At 40.0% G+C, this 15902-nt stretch overlaps 1 protein-coding gene across 13 annotated transcripts in view; it reads left to right on the top strand.

Annotated features, from left to right (window-relative positions):
- Positions 1-15902, top strand: part of LOC144602333 (serine/threonine-protein kinase BRSK2) — a 702099-nt gene that overhangs the window by 511082 nt on the left and 175115 nt on the right. For all 13 annotated transcript variants that reach the window (XM_078415328.1, XM_078415336.1, XM_078415334.1 and 10 more), the window contains exon 5: positions 11483-11599. In XM_078415328.1, the coding sequence (XP_078271454.1) occupies positions 11483-11599 (117 nt within the window). The remainder of the gene's footprint in view (positions 1-11482; positions 11600-15902) is intronic.

The raw sequence follows: 15902 nt of genomic DNA, 5'->3' as shown, positions 1-15902 counted from the left end.
GCTAATATAAAATCTTGAACTTTGTTACATAAAGTTAACTGCTTTTGAAGTCGCATGCATTTGTAAAAGCAGCTGACCTATTTTTCTTATCTCAATCTCCATCAAATTAAAATTAGCATGTCTGTTCAAATGATGATCTTATCAATGGGTGATTACTGAGTTGCATTAGTGTCTGTTTGATCAACAATTGTAAGCATGTACTGTAGCTGTGATCCTTCACATCCTTTGCTTTCAATCTTGTTTTCTCTTTCAAATGTACTATTATTACGTTAGTTTAGTTACAGAAAGCAAAGCTGAAAAAATTGAATGAAAGTAAAAAAAATTTACCCCATTTAAATAATTCTGAACCTAGTCTGTGTATATAATTTATTCAATGATATTACACTTGAAACTTAAAATGACTTTTATTTCAATGAATTATATCAACACATTTCTTAGCTCTGAATATGCTGTGTATTTTGATAGCAGTATAAATGATATAATCTTAAAAGTTGTTCAGAAATACAAAATCCTGATTATCTAATGTAGAATCAAGTTCATTAATACTGCTTTGTTGAGATTGCTAGCCATCAAAAGTAAGGAATGCAACGTTAGTTAGTGGCAACAAAAAACTGGATAAATATAAGTCTACGTAATTAAATATCTTTGACTTTTCATTGTAATCTCTGTTCTTGCCCCTTCTAGGTCTGATCTATTCTGCTTTGATCATCTACTATCTCATTTTTGGCTCATCTCCTGCACTCTCTCCTCCAGCGGTGCTTCTATTCTGTATCTTCTAATTCTTCTACTTAAAGATCACCGCAGGTTCTGTGCTCTCTAATCCTCCAGTTTCCCCAGCTCCAGTTTTTCCACTGCTGATCACCCAGCAGACTCCCTTTAAGCCTATTGCTGATTTCATGTAAAATTTCTTTCCAGGATTCAGCCCATTGTTAAGGTTCACCTAGACCATTCTGAGGGTTTTCTGGGCTCTTCATTAAAATTAAAATTGTAAAGTTAACTGATATTTGATCAGAGGGTTTCCCTGCTTTTCTCCAGTCCATACATTCCCACATTCCACTTTGTGCACCCAGATGGCCCTCTGCCTAAAGCCAACCACAATAAGAGCCTTAAATCTTTGATAATGTTTTTGTATCTAGGGAGAGCAAATGATGGAGTGAAATATATTCTGAACTCAGGAAGTGTAAGGGGAAAAGGGAAACACAAGTATCTGAGAAGGAAAATAGAAACGGATAGTTGATGAGAAAGTAACTAAGGATGGACACAGAGGGAAGTGGCAATTAGAAAGGGCAAACTCAGTAAGACATGCATTAGAGCAACACCTTTTACGTGTTGAGGATTTCCCAGGATGCTATACTTTGAAGTAACTTTGAATCTCATTTACTAAAGTTGGACATAAAGCAGACAACTTATATACAACAAAGTAATAGATGTATAGGAAGGAACTGCAGGTACTGGTTCAAACCAAAAATAGACACAAAAAGCTGGAGTGATGCAGCGGAACAGGCAGTGGAGGCCGATTCACTGGATTCATTCAAAAGAGAGGTAGATAGAGCTCTCAGGGCTAGTGGAATCAAGGGGTATGGGGAGAAGGCAGGAACAGGGTACTGATTGTGGATGATCAGTATGATCACATTGAATGGCAGTGCTGGCTCGAAAGGCCGAATGCCCTACTCCTGCACCTATTGTCTATGTATCTCTGGAGAGAAGGAATGGGTGACGTTTCGGGTTGAGACCCTTCTTCAGACTGGTTAGGGAAAAGGGCAATGAGAGATATAGACGATGATGTAAAGAGATAAAGAACAATGAATGAAAGATATGCAAAAAGATAACAATGATAAAGTAATAGAAGCAGTAATATAATAAACAACGAGATCATCTTGAAAATGGACGAAACAACAAACTAGTAGTGAGAAATGAAGCAGTTATGAAAAAGAGGTGCAATGTTTTTTGATAAACGTTTTGCCTGGAGACTAATGTATTTAGTTCATGGTGTACGCTGAAGTCATGGTGCAGTGACAGTGGGGAGCATTAGGCACATCCCACCTAATATACTGCTTGGACCTACATGGTATTTAAATATCACTGGTTCAACATGAGCAGGCTGGTTTTAGTACCAAAGTGAAACTTTTATTAATTTAAATGTACACCTGCTCAGATTCGATTCAACATGAAGGCCTGAGTGCCAGGTTTTTTGATGATTAATCTGGATTGTGCAAGTGAATTTTTATCATCATTCCCGGGCAGTGATCTGATGGGGCAGATCATCCACTCATTTGACAGGCTGTTGAAATAAAATCATTGAAGTAGGAATCAGACAGCTTCCAACACAGCCAGGTGATCTGTTCTATCAGATTATTATCAATCAATAAAAAAAAGATCATCTACCCCATAAAAAAAAATGCTGCCTATCACTGCATTTGGAGTTCAAATGTTAGCAGATGTCTAGTAAAATTGATAAAGAGTAGTAAGAAATTATGATTCACATAGAAATCATACCCACGCATTTTTTTTAATTGACTGATAGCGTTTGATTAAAAGGGTTGCTCTGAAGAAAGTTTTAAAGAGGCACAGGGCTTGATAGGGAGAATTCCAGAATATTCAACTAACATGGAGACACAGGAGACTGCAGATGTTGTGGAGGCAAGTTCGCAGACGATGTTTCAGCTCAGAACACTTCTTCAGACTCTGAACTCTACAGATGCTGCCTAACCCCCTGAATTCCCCCAGCAATTTGTTTTTTTGTTCAAGATACAAGCATCTGCAACAGATATCTTAGGGAAAAATCACTTAATTTGACTATTTTAGTTATTGCGTCGTAGGTCTGTAAACCCTCAGAAGCATAGCGATGCATCTTACCACTGTGCTGAATTTTTACCACTGGGCTGCATCCAGGAAAGGGATTTTTTATTAATAAAAGTGGTAGGCTGAAGAGGGATGATTAGATCATCAGCATAGGAAAAACTGGGCCCGCAGACAATGGCGGATTAAATTGCTCAGGAACACTGGTCACCTCGAAGTAGAAGATGCAGAAGATACAGAATGGAAGCACCACCGGGGGAAAGAGAGTAGGTGTTGTGCCACGAGTAAGTTAGCAATTAATCAAAGCACAATAAATCAGACCTAGAGGGGACAAGAACAGAGATTGCAGCTAGGTCTATGACGTAGTCGAAGATCTTTAATTACCAAGATGTATATTTATCTAGTGTTTTGTTGCCACAAGCTAGCAATGCATTCCTTACTGTTGAAGAACACAAATTTTGGAATCTTGCGTAGAACCTTGTGTTCTAGATTCCAGTATCTGCAGTTCATTGTGTTTCCCTACTTTTAACAATGGGCATTCTCAACAAAGCAGTACAAATGAATTTGATTCCACATTACATAATTAGTGTTTTGTATTTCTGTACCACTTTTAAGATCGTATCAATTATATTGCTACCTAAATACAGAACATATTCAGAGCTAAGAAGTGTTATGATATAATTCACTGAATAAAGTTATTTTAAAGTTTCAAGAGCAATATCACTGAATAAATTATATGCATAGGCTGGATTCATAATGATTCAAATGGTATAAACCCAGGTGAAAGACATCATTTAGTTAAATTTTTCTAGCTTTGAGTTCAGTAACTGGATTAATGCATCTCATATGCGCTTAATGGGGGCGTGGCTGCGTTGTGCAGCTGCGGCTCACCGGCAGTCTCTCTGTCTTTTTTTTTGATTTTGTCTTTTGTTATCGTTTAAATGTATGTTTTGATTTATTTTTAACTCTGTATACGTGGGGGGTGGTGGGGGGGTGGGGTAAACCTTTTTTTCTAATCTCCTCCTAAACGGAGATGCGACCTTTACCGTGTTGTATCTCCGTTCGCGCTACGGCCTAACACCGTGGAGTCGGCGGCCTCCAGCTGGGATCGACCTTGAAGACTCCGGTCGCAGGGCCTGGACTTACCATCTCGGAGGCTTCGGCCGTGGGCCCTGCAGACCGCAACATCTGGAGTTCGCAGGTCCCTGGCTGGCGACCGGCTTTCGGGAGCTCCAGCCGTAGCAGCTTCGACCGCCCCGGAGCGCGAGGTTTGATCGACCCGCTTGCAGGCCCTTCATCGCCCTGCGTGGCCTGGCCGCGGCACTTTCCATCGCCCGGTGGGGGCTCAGGACCTTCATCGGCCTGCTCGGCTCGGCCCTGGGACTTTCCATCGCCCGGTGGGGGCTTCAAAAGTCGGGAGCCTCGATCGCCTCGTGGCACCACAGGAGAAGGATGAGGAGGAGATGAGACTTTTCTTTGCCTTCCATCACAGTGAGGGTGTGCCTGGAGCAATCACTGTGATGGCTGTTTGTGTTAAAATTGTAATTGTGTGTCCTGTGTTTTTATTGTCTACTGCCGGACCCTGACGTGAGAGGACGCTGGCGCTATTTGTTCGCCGCTTCTCCGTCAGGATAGTTCGTCTGTTTGTTTTGATGTCATGACTGTTTTTGTAAAGCGTATTTGAGCACTTGGAAAATCGCTATATAAAATAAATGTTTATTATTATTATTATTATATTCTCCTTGGTAGCTTACAACCCAACGTTATGAAAATTGAACTTCCTCCCTCTGGCTTAACAATCTGAAACTCTTCAAAGTTGTCAATGGCCGATTGATCAGCAGTTCAGCCTATCTGCTGCCTATCTGCATCAGTTTCCCCCCTAGTTCAGGAATCTGCTTCTCCCCTCAATGTAGTGAATAAGTTCCTTCCTTCCATAATGGTCATGTTGATTATTCAATACAAGGTTTCTAATACTGGGATCAATTTTCCCATCCAATGGAGAGAGGTGAATCTCCTTCTTTGTAGTCTGCCTGCTTCAATATAAGTGATTTTGTTTTTCTACATTCACAAATATCATACCACATGGTCGTCTGGACCAGTTCCCCGTCCTTCCCAATTGGTCTGATGAATATAACTCCAGAAGTGATGAAAATCAAACAATGTGCTATTAGTGACGTTAATGTTTGTATTGAGGACAGCGAACCATCATTCTCAACAATGATGAAGAAAATGGTTACAAAATCTTTACCGAAGCAGTGATTTAAGAATGCTCGCTGATATTTATCCTCTCACGAGACAAGGGGTACCGAAGAACGTGAAAAAGAATTGCAGCTCATGGTTAAATGCCCTGTCTTCTTTCGAGGACTATAGAACAGTTCTGAAAATCTCCAACTTGAGAAGTGTTATTGAGCTGAACATGCTCCTTCTAAAAACTTGAATCAGTTCACGAAAATAGTGTTTGTGCTTCACTTAATCAAGTTGACTTTAGAGGCTTTATGTCACAGAGCTAACAACCCTCCTACTACTGCTAGCTGTATAGATTATCATCGCTCAGTTTCAATGGCCTTCATTTAGCCATTGGGTTCAGCCATAAAGGACATAATATTTTATTTTACTTGCTGCACAAAGTAGAAATTGCCTCTTCAAACACAGGCACAGATGATATTTTATTTATCGATGCACCTGTTGCAAGGAAAAGGTTGTTCATTGTTGGGGAAAAGGCTCTCATGTGTGATTTACCCTGTCCGTCTCTGAGTTATTGCTAGGAGATATTTGCAACAGCATCAGTGCCAACATCAGTGAATCCAGGAAAAATTAGCCATTGTCACGAAAGCAGTCACTAGAGCTGTTAGCACAGCCATCTGTTTCCCAGTCACCTACCTCTGCTGCACCCTACATTCATAATCTTCAATCAGTCTTGAGACAAAATATATGCTGTAAGTAGTGGCAGCCTTTTAGGTCGTGCTCTTGTGTGTTAGCAATAAGAATTTTTTTAGGTACATTTCAGCAGATGGAATAATTTTTGCAAAACCCTAATTTTGCTTCAGGAGTTGGATTATGTTTTAGAACCTTTCATGTTGGTGCAAAATGAATGTCAGTAGATATCTTGTCTCGATGATTAGTTCCTTCATAGTCTGGTGAATTCGAAAGTGATAATGGCATTGATTATTCAGCCTGCAATGTCACATTGTTGATGATTGATGCAATTTAAAGTTTATTTTTGATGGAAGTTCTTTCCTCGTTGTGAATGTGGAATGGAAGATGGATGGCCATGTTAATCACTCTCTCCATCTGTGACTAGTCATTTTGATCTGATCTGCTGAATCTGTGTAATGCTTGGTGAAGCAGAGCTGCCGAAAGAGGAATTATGACCTGTTGTTTATATGAAATACAATTTTTATTATGTTAAGTGTGAAAAAACTTAATTTTATCAATTCTGAAAACTTTTATATTTATGTAAACTTTTTATCCTGTATGTTCAATACAATTCCTTACAGTATTTAGACTGTACACCTCTTTATTGATCCAATAGAATAATTTATGAAAAACTGATTAAACCGACAAGGTTTACTTTAATTTTATTTTGAATCCCAAAATGTTTCATTCAGATTTAAATTTTTACATCCTTTTCCTAGCCCTCCTCTCCTGAAGGTGGTAATTACTTCGGGAAAAGGTTTCATGGTCACCCTTCAAATAGATTTGTCCATGGAGCAACATCATAATCACCCCAATGTTTCACCTTTCCCAATGTGAGAATATAAATCACCGTAAATGATGAGCAGTGAAACGGAGTTACACTATGAGGGTGCCACCATGGTGAAACAGTTAGTGCTTATTCCGCACAACTCCTGGGACCTGGGTTCAATCCTCACCTGGGGTGCTGTCTTTGTGGAGTTTGCACAGATTCTGTCAGAGGGAATAAGTTGCAGGGATGCAGCGATGATAAGGGGAGGGAGAATGGCACCGATGGGAGTATTTACTGGGAGTTGACATGGACCCAATAGGCAGTATGATCTACTTCAATGTTGTTCTATGCTTAGTTTAGCTTAGTGTAGTTTAGAAATACAGCGTGAAAACAGGCCCTTCGGCCCACCTGGTCCATGCCGACCAGAAATCCCCACATATTAACACTATCCTACACGCACTAGGGCCAATTTTTACGTTTACCAAGCCATTTTACCTACATACCTGTACCTCTTTGGAGTGTGGGAGGAAACCAAAGATCTCTGAGAAAACCCAAGCAGGTACATACTCCGTACTGACAGCATCTGCAGACGTGATCGAATCCGGGTCTCCGGCGCTGCAAGCACTGTAACGCATCAACTCTACCGCTGCGCCACTGTGTTGCCCACAATGTATACGATATGAAGTAGAATAATTGCAATAGTCCAGAATAGACTCTTGATATACATGCTGACTTGCACTATCGTGAGTAGATAAATAGAATTGCACGTTTGTGTAAAGAATCCAGAATGTTTTATTGGCATATGTCCTAGATAGATAGATACACAGACAATAGGTGCAGGAGCAGGCAATTCGGCCCTTCGAGCCATTAATGTGATCATGGCTGATCATCCACAATCAGTTTCCCGTTCCTGCCTTCTCCCCATACACCTTAATTCCACTAGCCCTAAGAGCTGTATTTAACTCTCTTTTGAATGCATCCAGTGAATTGGCCTCCACTGCCTTCTGAGGCAGAGAATTCCACAGATTCACAACTCTCTGTGTGAAAACACTTTTCCTCGTCTCAGTTCTAAAAGGCCTACCCCTTATTCTTAAACTGTGGCCCCTGGTTCTGGACTCCCCCAACATCGGGAACATGTTTCCTGCATCTTGCGTGTCCAATCCCTTAATAATTTTATATGTTTCTATAAGATCCCCTCTCATCCTTCTAAATTCCAGTAAATACAAGCCCAAATGGAACAAAGAAATTATTACTTGCTGCAGCTCAACAGATATGTAAACATAGTACTCTGTAAACACCATAATGAACAACAAAAAAGAAGTTGAGTGTATAAAAAAATCAAACAAATAATAATAGTGCCAAAACTATGTAATTTGGAGCTCAGCTGGAGGTTGTAATGTTTAACAGCCTGATGGCTGTTGGGAAGAAATTGCTCCTGAACATGGCGTTACCGCTTTCAGGCACCTATACCTTCTGCCCGATGGCAGGAGTGAATTGAGAGTGTGGCCTCAATGGTGTGGGACTCTGATGACACTAGCTGCCTTTTTGAGGCAGCGCCTTCAATGGTGGGGAGGTCAGAACTCGTGATGGACTGGGCAATGTTGGCCACTCTTTGCAATCATTTTCATTCCTGGATATTCGAGTTGCCGAACCAGGCAGCGATGCAACCAGTGAATATGGCCTCCAATGTACACCTATATAAGTTCAAGAGAGTATTCATTGACCTATCGGATCTCCTCAAGCTTCTCAATCATACCAGAAAATGGTGGAGAAGAGTCAGTCAAAGACCACTTTGACAAGAGTGATCACGGGATGAGAGAATCTTAAATCAGGCTATTGAAGGGAAGGGAAATTTGTGTTTTTAGAACAGCAGGTTATGTGGAATAAGGTAAAGTTATTATTTTGAGTGACACCACTGGGAGGAGGAAAGCAGGAAGAAAAGATGGTTGTGTTTTTAAAGACTATCTAGAGAAGAGATGCAATAGAGCAGGACTCCTTACCACAGTGGAAGTGGTGCAAATAATAAAGGAAAACAAAACTTTTCCTGATGTACTTGGCAACCTTGAAGGCCCAAGATGAGTATGCAGATAGAGTAAAGGAGGTTAACCATACAGGTTAACAATTAAGAGCCATAATGGACAAACCATGAATTAAGAGGATGTTGTCGCCGATCAACTGGACTCTGAGAACTTGCATTCATTTTCCAGTCACAGTTTATTTACGTGCACAAGGAGAGCAGCACAATCCCAGTTGCCGTACTACTCTGAAATTATGCTCAGAAGTGTCAACTTTTATACAGATTTTGATCAATTGAAATCTTGCGCGCTCTCGAATTTCTTTTTAACAATCACAATATATGCTCTATACATAATTATTATCTAATAAAACTACATGCTATTCAATCCCCCATTTGCATTTAATCTTAGTAAAGATGACTCTCAAGTACCATGTACTGTACAGTTATAGCTAGCTGTATGTCAAAGGAAGACCAACGGTCTTTGTGCTATACAGCTATCTTAACCTTTATCATAATAGAGCTTCCACAAGGAATGGACCATCCATTCTCTCAAGCATGCTCCGCAAGGTTCAAGAGAAATGGTCAGGGTCATAGAGACATAGAATCATATCCTAAGGATGGGAGCAGGCCCAATGGCCCAACTTCCCCATGCCAACCAAAATGCCCTTTCTACAGTAGACCAACCTTCCCACATTTGGTCCATATCCCTCTAACTCTTTCCTATCTATGTACCTGTCCAAATTTATTTTATATGTTGTTATAGCACCTGTTTCAACTACCTCCTCAAGCAGTTCATTCCATATATCCACCCCCCTCTGTTTGAAAAAGTTGTATCGCAGGTTGCCATTAAATCGTTCCCCTCTCACCTTAAACCTATGTTCTCTGGTTCTTGCTTCCCCTACTTTGGGTAAAATATTCTGTGCATTCACTTTTTGTATTCTCCTCATGATCTCCGCTCTTCATAAAAACATAGAAAAGAAGTGCAGGAGTAGGCCATTCGGCCCTTCGAGCCTGCACCATCACTCAATATGATCATGGCTGATCATCCTAAATCAGTACCCCATTCTTGCTTTCTCCCCATATCCCTTGATTCTGTTAGATATCTCTTGAAACCATCCAGTGAATTGGCCTCCACTGCCTTCTGTGGCAGAGAAGGCATCCTGCCAGAGTGACATCCTAAGCTCCAAGAAATAGTCCTCATAAATCTTCTCTGCACTCATTCCAGCTTAACAATCATCCTCCCAAAAAAAACTGAATATATAGGTGATAAAAACTGAACACAATATCCCAAATGCAGCTTCACCAATGTTTGCACAACTTTAACATAACAGCCCAACGTCTATACTTAATACCCTGACTCATGAAAGCCATTGTACCAAAAGTCTTCATGACCACTCTATCTACCTGTGAAGCAATGTTCAAGGAACTGCAATTCTAGATCCCTCTGCTCTACAACCCTCCCCAGAGTCCTGACATTCACTGTGAAGGTCCTGCCCAGGTTTGACTTCCCAAAATGCAACATCTCGCACTGATCTGCATTAAGCTCCATTAACACAATCCCTCAGACCACTTGCCCAACTGATCAAGACCCTGCTGTAACCTTTGAAACCAGCTTTGTTTTCCACACCATCTTCACCTTCTACGATACCACCTACTTTAATGTCATCTGTGAATTTACTAATCATGCCTTCTACATTCTCATCCAAATCATGACACAGCACAATTCCTGAGACATGCCAGTAGTCACAGGCCTCCAGTCCAAAAAAAAACAGACTTCCACCATCACCTTCCACCCCCACCAACCCGCTATGGTTTCCGAAAGGCCCAATTCTCTCTCTGGTTATCCTCTTTTTCTTCATGTACATAAACTCTATTCAGATTTTCCTTCATGTTATCTACCAGAGCTATCTCCTGCCCCCTTTTTGCCTTCCTGACTTCCTTCTTAAGTTTGCTCCTCAGTTCCCGAAATCCCCGTGGCACAAGGGCGTTTGGGCGAGGAGAGGGATGTTGGCTCATGGGCCGAGTCAGTTGAGAATGACAGAGGAGGCCCTGCAATGGCCTGGGGCTTACCTTGATCAGGAGCTGCTCCAGTACATCGAGCACGTAAACCGGAATTTGGACTTTTTGTAAATGGCACCAAACTATGGCGACTTATGCACGTGTGAGCAATGCAAAAAGAATATCACTGTGCAGTGCATTATTGACAATAAAGAACCATTGAACCATATAAGTGAGAAGGGGGATATGCAGAGGGCTCAGCTGTGACCCAAAGTATTAACGAGGGGGACAGTTTTACTTCCACGACACATTTGAAACAAACTGGTGCTTTGGCCTAAAGAATTTTAAAAGACTGTTATTCCCATTAAGCCTGAAAAATCCTTCATAATGCACACAACCCACACTGTAACCAAAATGTACACATTTTTCCTGTAGTTGGTACAGAACCTACATTTACATTCAAGGAAGGCTTGCTCTTGTTTCTCACAGTCATCAGAGCTGGAGAAAAAAAAGTCCTAATGAATTTAACAATAGCAAAAAGCAAGTGCAGATTGAACTTAATCCATTGGTTTGCAAAATGAATCATTATTGCATTGTCTTTATGTTCCTAACATAAAGACATTGCTGCAGAATTTATGCCCATGAAAGTACATAGTATATTGGCCAGCATTTGTAAGGTACTCTAATATTTTTGAATGAGAACCTCTGTGTGAACTGTTTCGATTATCTGACTGGGATGTAAAATTGGCCAATATACTGCTTGAGATGCTATGTGTTATTTTGTCATTTATTCTTGCAGAATTTTTCTTTTTATCTTGTTAGAAAATTGTTCTTTTATAAGTTTATCTTACCTTAGATGGCAAAACCCTCACTGATTTGACTGAATAACTGTAACATATGGTGATAATTGAATGTAAAATTACTTAAGCAGGACTAGACTGGAAGGTTCTATCCACGTGTAATTTGAACTCTTTTCCCTCCAGCCACAGGGACTTGAAACCAGAAAATTTATTGTTGGATGAAAAGAATAACATTAGGATAGCAGACTTTGGAATGGCATCACTGCAGGTTGGCGACAGCTTGTTAGAAACCAGCTGTGGGTGAGTTCACATTTTGCTGTTGTAATAAAGAAAACAAAAAACATATTTTAATAATCGATTGCTTCTGAAGGTTAGCTTCTACATTAAACAAATACAATTTGTTTTAATGCAAATATTCAGCATAGTTGCACAAGCACCAGTTTTGAAAAGTAATCCATTTTGTTGCTGTCTATTGTAATTCGAAGCACAATGCAATGTGATTTACCAAGATGTTGTCAAACCTCAGAAAGGTGTTTATCGTGAACTTCCATTAATCTTGATTTAGCTTTTGAGAGTGCTCATTGTTTTGGCAGGATATAACTATTACAAACAGAGTTTGCTGTTGCTTTTAATTCAAACAATGGTGATAGTAATAATTCACATACACCGGGTCAGACAAGCAACTCTTTATAACACTGACAACAACAAATGGCAATTCTTTAAAATGTATGAGGCTATTGCCTCCCAATGACAATGTCATGCAAAATAATTTTTAATTGCAGAATGTGTCCTAATCCATCTCATTAAACAGCAAGGAATACTGATGTCCTTCTATGTTCAAACTTGCTGTAAAGTATGGATCATCAAAGATATGCTAAAACATTTTTACATAAGCCTTTCCAGTATTAATTACAATAGCATTTATCGTATGTAAAAGAAAAGTAATGCCTTTGTTGCGCTTGTTACATATGATACTTTTGAGTATAGCAATAGGAAAAAAAGTAGAAGTGATTCAACTCAAAAAATAATACCAAATTTCCACAACACATCATGACCAATAGGTACAAGTTGATTTAAAATTTCTGGTCAAAGATGCTTGTAGTTTAACAGAATTATTGTCAAACCTGGGTGGGGAAATGTCAGATTTTGAAACATGATAATATATAAGCAGACCAGTTGGTCCTTTTTCAATATTGTTTTGATTCTTTCTCATGAACATTGGGAAGGAATTCATTTGAAGTTCATTCAAGGAACTAAATTTTGGCAACAGAGTACAATGCACAGTCACTGCTGTGTTCAAGTGTATTGTAAGCGATCAAGAAGGTGTTCATATCCCACCTACTCTCAGAATCATAGAAATGTACTGCACGGAAGGAGGCAATTCAGCCCTTTGCTGACAAAATGGAGCAATTTAATTCCAATTTGGAACATGGTGACATTAATTTGCTGACACCTCGAAGTTACATTAAGCAATGCACAGTCAAAGATTGAACAATGGACAATGGAGGACCCAGCGTGGAGGAACCACCGTGAGTGAGGGGAGAGAGGGGAAGAATAAAGGGGGAACTGGCGCAGGGGTTGGGGGAATTTGTAACTTTGTAAGCGCCCTTTATGGGCGGCTACTTGCATACCTGGCAACGTACGCAAGCAAAGAATTTCACTGTGACAATAAAGTATTCTATTCTTTTCCAAGTGATATTTCTCCATGTGTGTATCTGTACTGTGAGTGACATTGGGATTTTCAATCAAGGAAGATATTGTAAACCATTACAATCTGTCCTTCATCCAGTACTCAGATATGGAAATTTCAGAAGAACTTACTACAAAGCAATTAGAGCAGGGCACACATTCAATATTTCCCTCCCTCATCCAAAAATATCAATCCCTTCTTGGTGCTATTGAGAAGAGCCAATTCAATGTATACCCAGCCAGGATGCCTCAATCAAAGTATCTGTATGCGTTGCCTTTTCATAAACTTATTTTTAACTATTGTGGTGAGTAGTTCAATGTAACTTCAACATTTTTGCTTTGTATTATATATCAACATGACCAGATATCACCGTGTCCAGTGTAACCAAATTAAACTAAATCAAATCCAAGAGGCAATAGCAGTTTAGCATTTTCAGGAGTCAGCCCAGCATGTTTCCTCCTGCAAATTAGTGCTAAATTGTACATTATTTTGTGTTGTGCAGTTTCCCACCGGAAATTAATTTCATATTCAGGCATCAGATTAAGGAGAGCCTGTAGTCTCATCATTCTGTGCTAAATTAATCCTAGCTCAAAGAGTTATAAAGCACAAAGCTACAGCTTCACTATAATGATTACATTATTCAGAAAGAGGAGGGTTTCTCCATCTCAGTTTCTTTCCATTTCATTGCATTAATAGAATGAACATAATCACCACAAAGCAGAGTATGCAATTTTACCATTGCAATGTAGCATCAATTGGTAACAATGATATGATATTAATAAATGTTTTCTTTAAAACTCTATATATTTCTCACTGTTGTTTACACCATCTGAATAAATTGAGAATCCATCCCTACAGTGCTTTGAATGTGATATAAAAATGAGCTTTAATATAAAAATATAGTATTATATTTAACAAGAGTGCATGCCGTGTACAAAACTATTCAGGCTACAAGGCTATATCAAGAAGTGATCAGATGGCAGGGATTTAAGCAGTGCTTTTTATTTCAGTGATGTTTTCTTATAGCTAGAACACTGCCCATTGATAATGTTATTTGCAGACATTTTGTTTTCATTTTAATAAAATAATATTCTTTATATCATAATAGCTAATCTTCTTACCCATGCAAGATTGCTACAGGGTGGATGACAAGCTAAGTGCCCAAAGTGGGACAATGTGAGCAGGATTTCAGATGCCACATTATGTCCTTAAGTGGTCACAACCCCTTTGTTTGTTCCATTATATAAAGCATACAAGCATTTTTGAATTGTTGGGAAGTCCATGGCAGTCTGAGAAATGAATTAATTCATTAATGAATTAATTCTCCAGCTATTGGTGATGTATGTGTGAATCCGAAGTTACCAAATTGGCACCTTACTTTCCATTTCCATTTAGCATACAAGGCACCCTCCTTCCTGCCATCTCTATATGTGCCTCCTGCTCTCAGAGACAATGGTGTTGAGGGTCAGGGCACCTTCATGCAGTGAAAGTGGAAAGTTGTTGCATTCATTCTGATCAATTTTGATCTCTTAAAGATGAAGGAATTGAATATTGCCCGTCAAATTCTGACACTTCAAATAATAGAGTACTATAAAATGTCTGAATGTCTCTCCGGGACACTCCTGCTCATGCACCAACTAAGTGGAAAAAAATTGAGAATAAAACATAGTTCAAGAGAAATAATAACCAGAAAGCCAGCACACCCAAGCCCACCAATTTATTCCCAACAGTGTCAGAGGACATAACCAGAACATCAACTGATCACTTGTCAGGGTGCTGATAACATTCTCAGGAGAATTCATTCAATGTGACAACAAAATGATAAATCAGTTTGACATCTAAATCACAGAGCCAATAGATTTTATTGTGTAGACTCAAGGATCATCGGAGAGAATGCAAGCTTCTTGGGTAAGATGTGTGGCAAGGTTGTCATAGAAACATAGAAAATGAATGCAGGAGTAAGCCATTCAGCCCTTCGAGCCAGCACTGCCATTCAATATGATCATGGCTGATCATCCAAAATCAGTACACCATTCCTGCTTTCTCCCCATATCCCTTGATTCTGTTAGTCCCAAGAGCTATATCCAACTCTATCTTAAAAACATCCAGTGAATTGGCCTCCACTTCCTTCTGTGGCAGAGAATTCCACAGATTCACAACTCTGGCTGAAAACCTTTTTCCTCATCTCAGTCCTAAATGGCATACCCCATATTCTTAAACTATGACCCTGGTTCTGGACTCCCCCAACATCGGGAACATTTTTCTTGCATTTAGCCTGTCCAATCCCTTAAGAATTTTATATGTTTCTATCAGATCCCCTCTCATCCTTCTAAATTCCAGTGAATTCCAGTCTTTCCCAATGTCAAGGAAGAAAGAGGTGGGTGAAAACGAGGAAGGGAAACGGACAGGGAGTGCAGTTAACTCCTGTGGTCGTCCCCCTTCAAAGCAGGTGCACCCTTTTGGATGCTGTCAGGTGGATGACATGTCAGGGTTGAGCAGCAGTATCAGGTAGGGCTGTGGCACCAAGCCTGGCACCAAGGCACAGTAGTGAGGGTAATGTCAGGCAGAGCCATAGTGGTAGGTGACTACCACTATGGATACAGGCAGGAGATTCTGCAGCAGTAGTCGAGACTCCAGGATGGTGTGTTGCCTCCACGATGCCAGGGTTCAGGATGTCTCTGAATGGCTGCATGACACTCTCAAGGAGGGAGCGTGAACAGCCGGAAATCATTGTACATGTTGACATAAAATGACATTGGTAGGATACGGAAAAAGGCGCTGCAAAATGATTACAGGGAATTAGGTACAAGGCTAAAAAGAAGGACCTCCAGGGTAGTGATTTTTCATTTTTGTTTAGTTTAGAGATACAGCATGAAACAGGCTCTTCGGCCTACCGAGTCCACACCGACCAGC

This window comes from Rhinoraja longicauda, chromosome 18, assembly GCF_053455715.1.
Source record: "Rhinoraja longicauda isolate Sanriku21f chromosome 18, sRhiLon1.1, whole genome shotgun sequence".
NCBI lineage: Eukaryota > Metazoa > Chordata > Chondrichthyes > Rajiformes > Arhynchobatidae > Rhinoraja > Rhinoraja longicauda.
The sequence above is the reverse complement of the archived record's forward strand: the minus strand, read 5'-3'. Positions and strand labels throughout refer to the sequence as shown.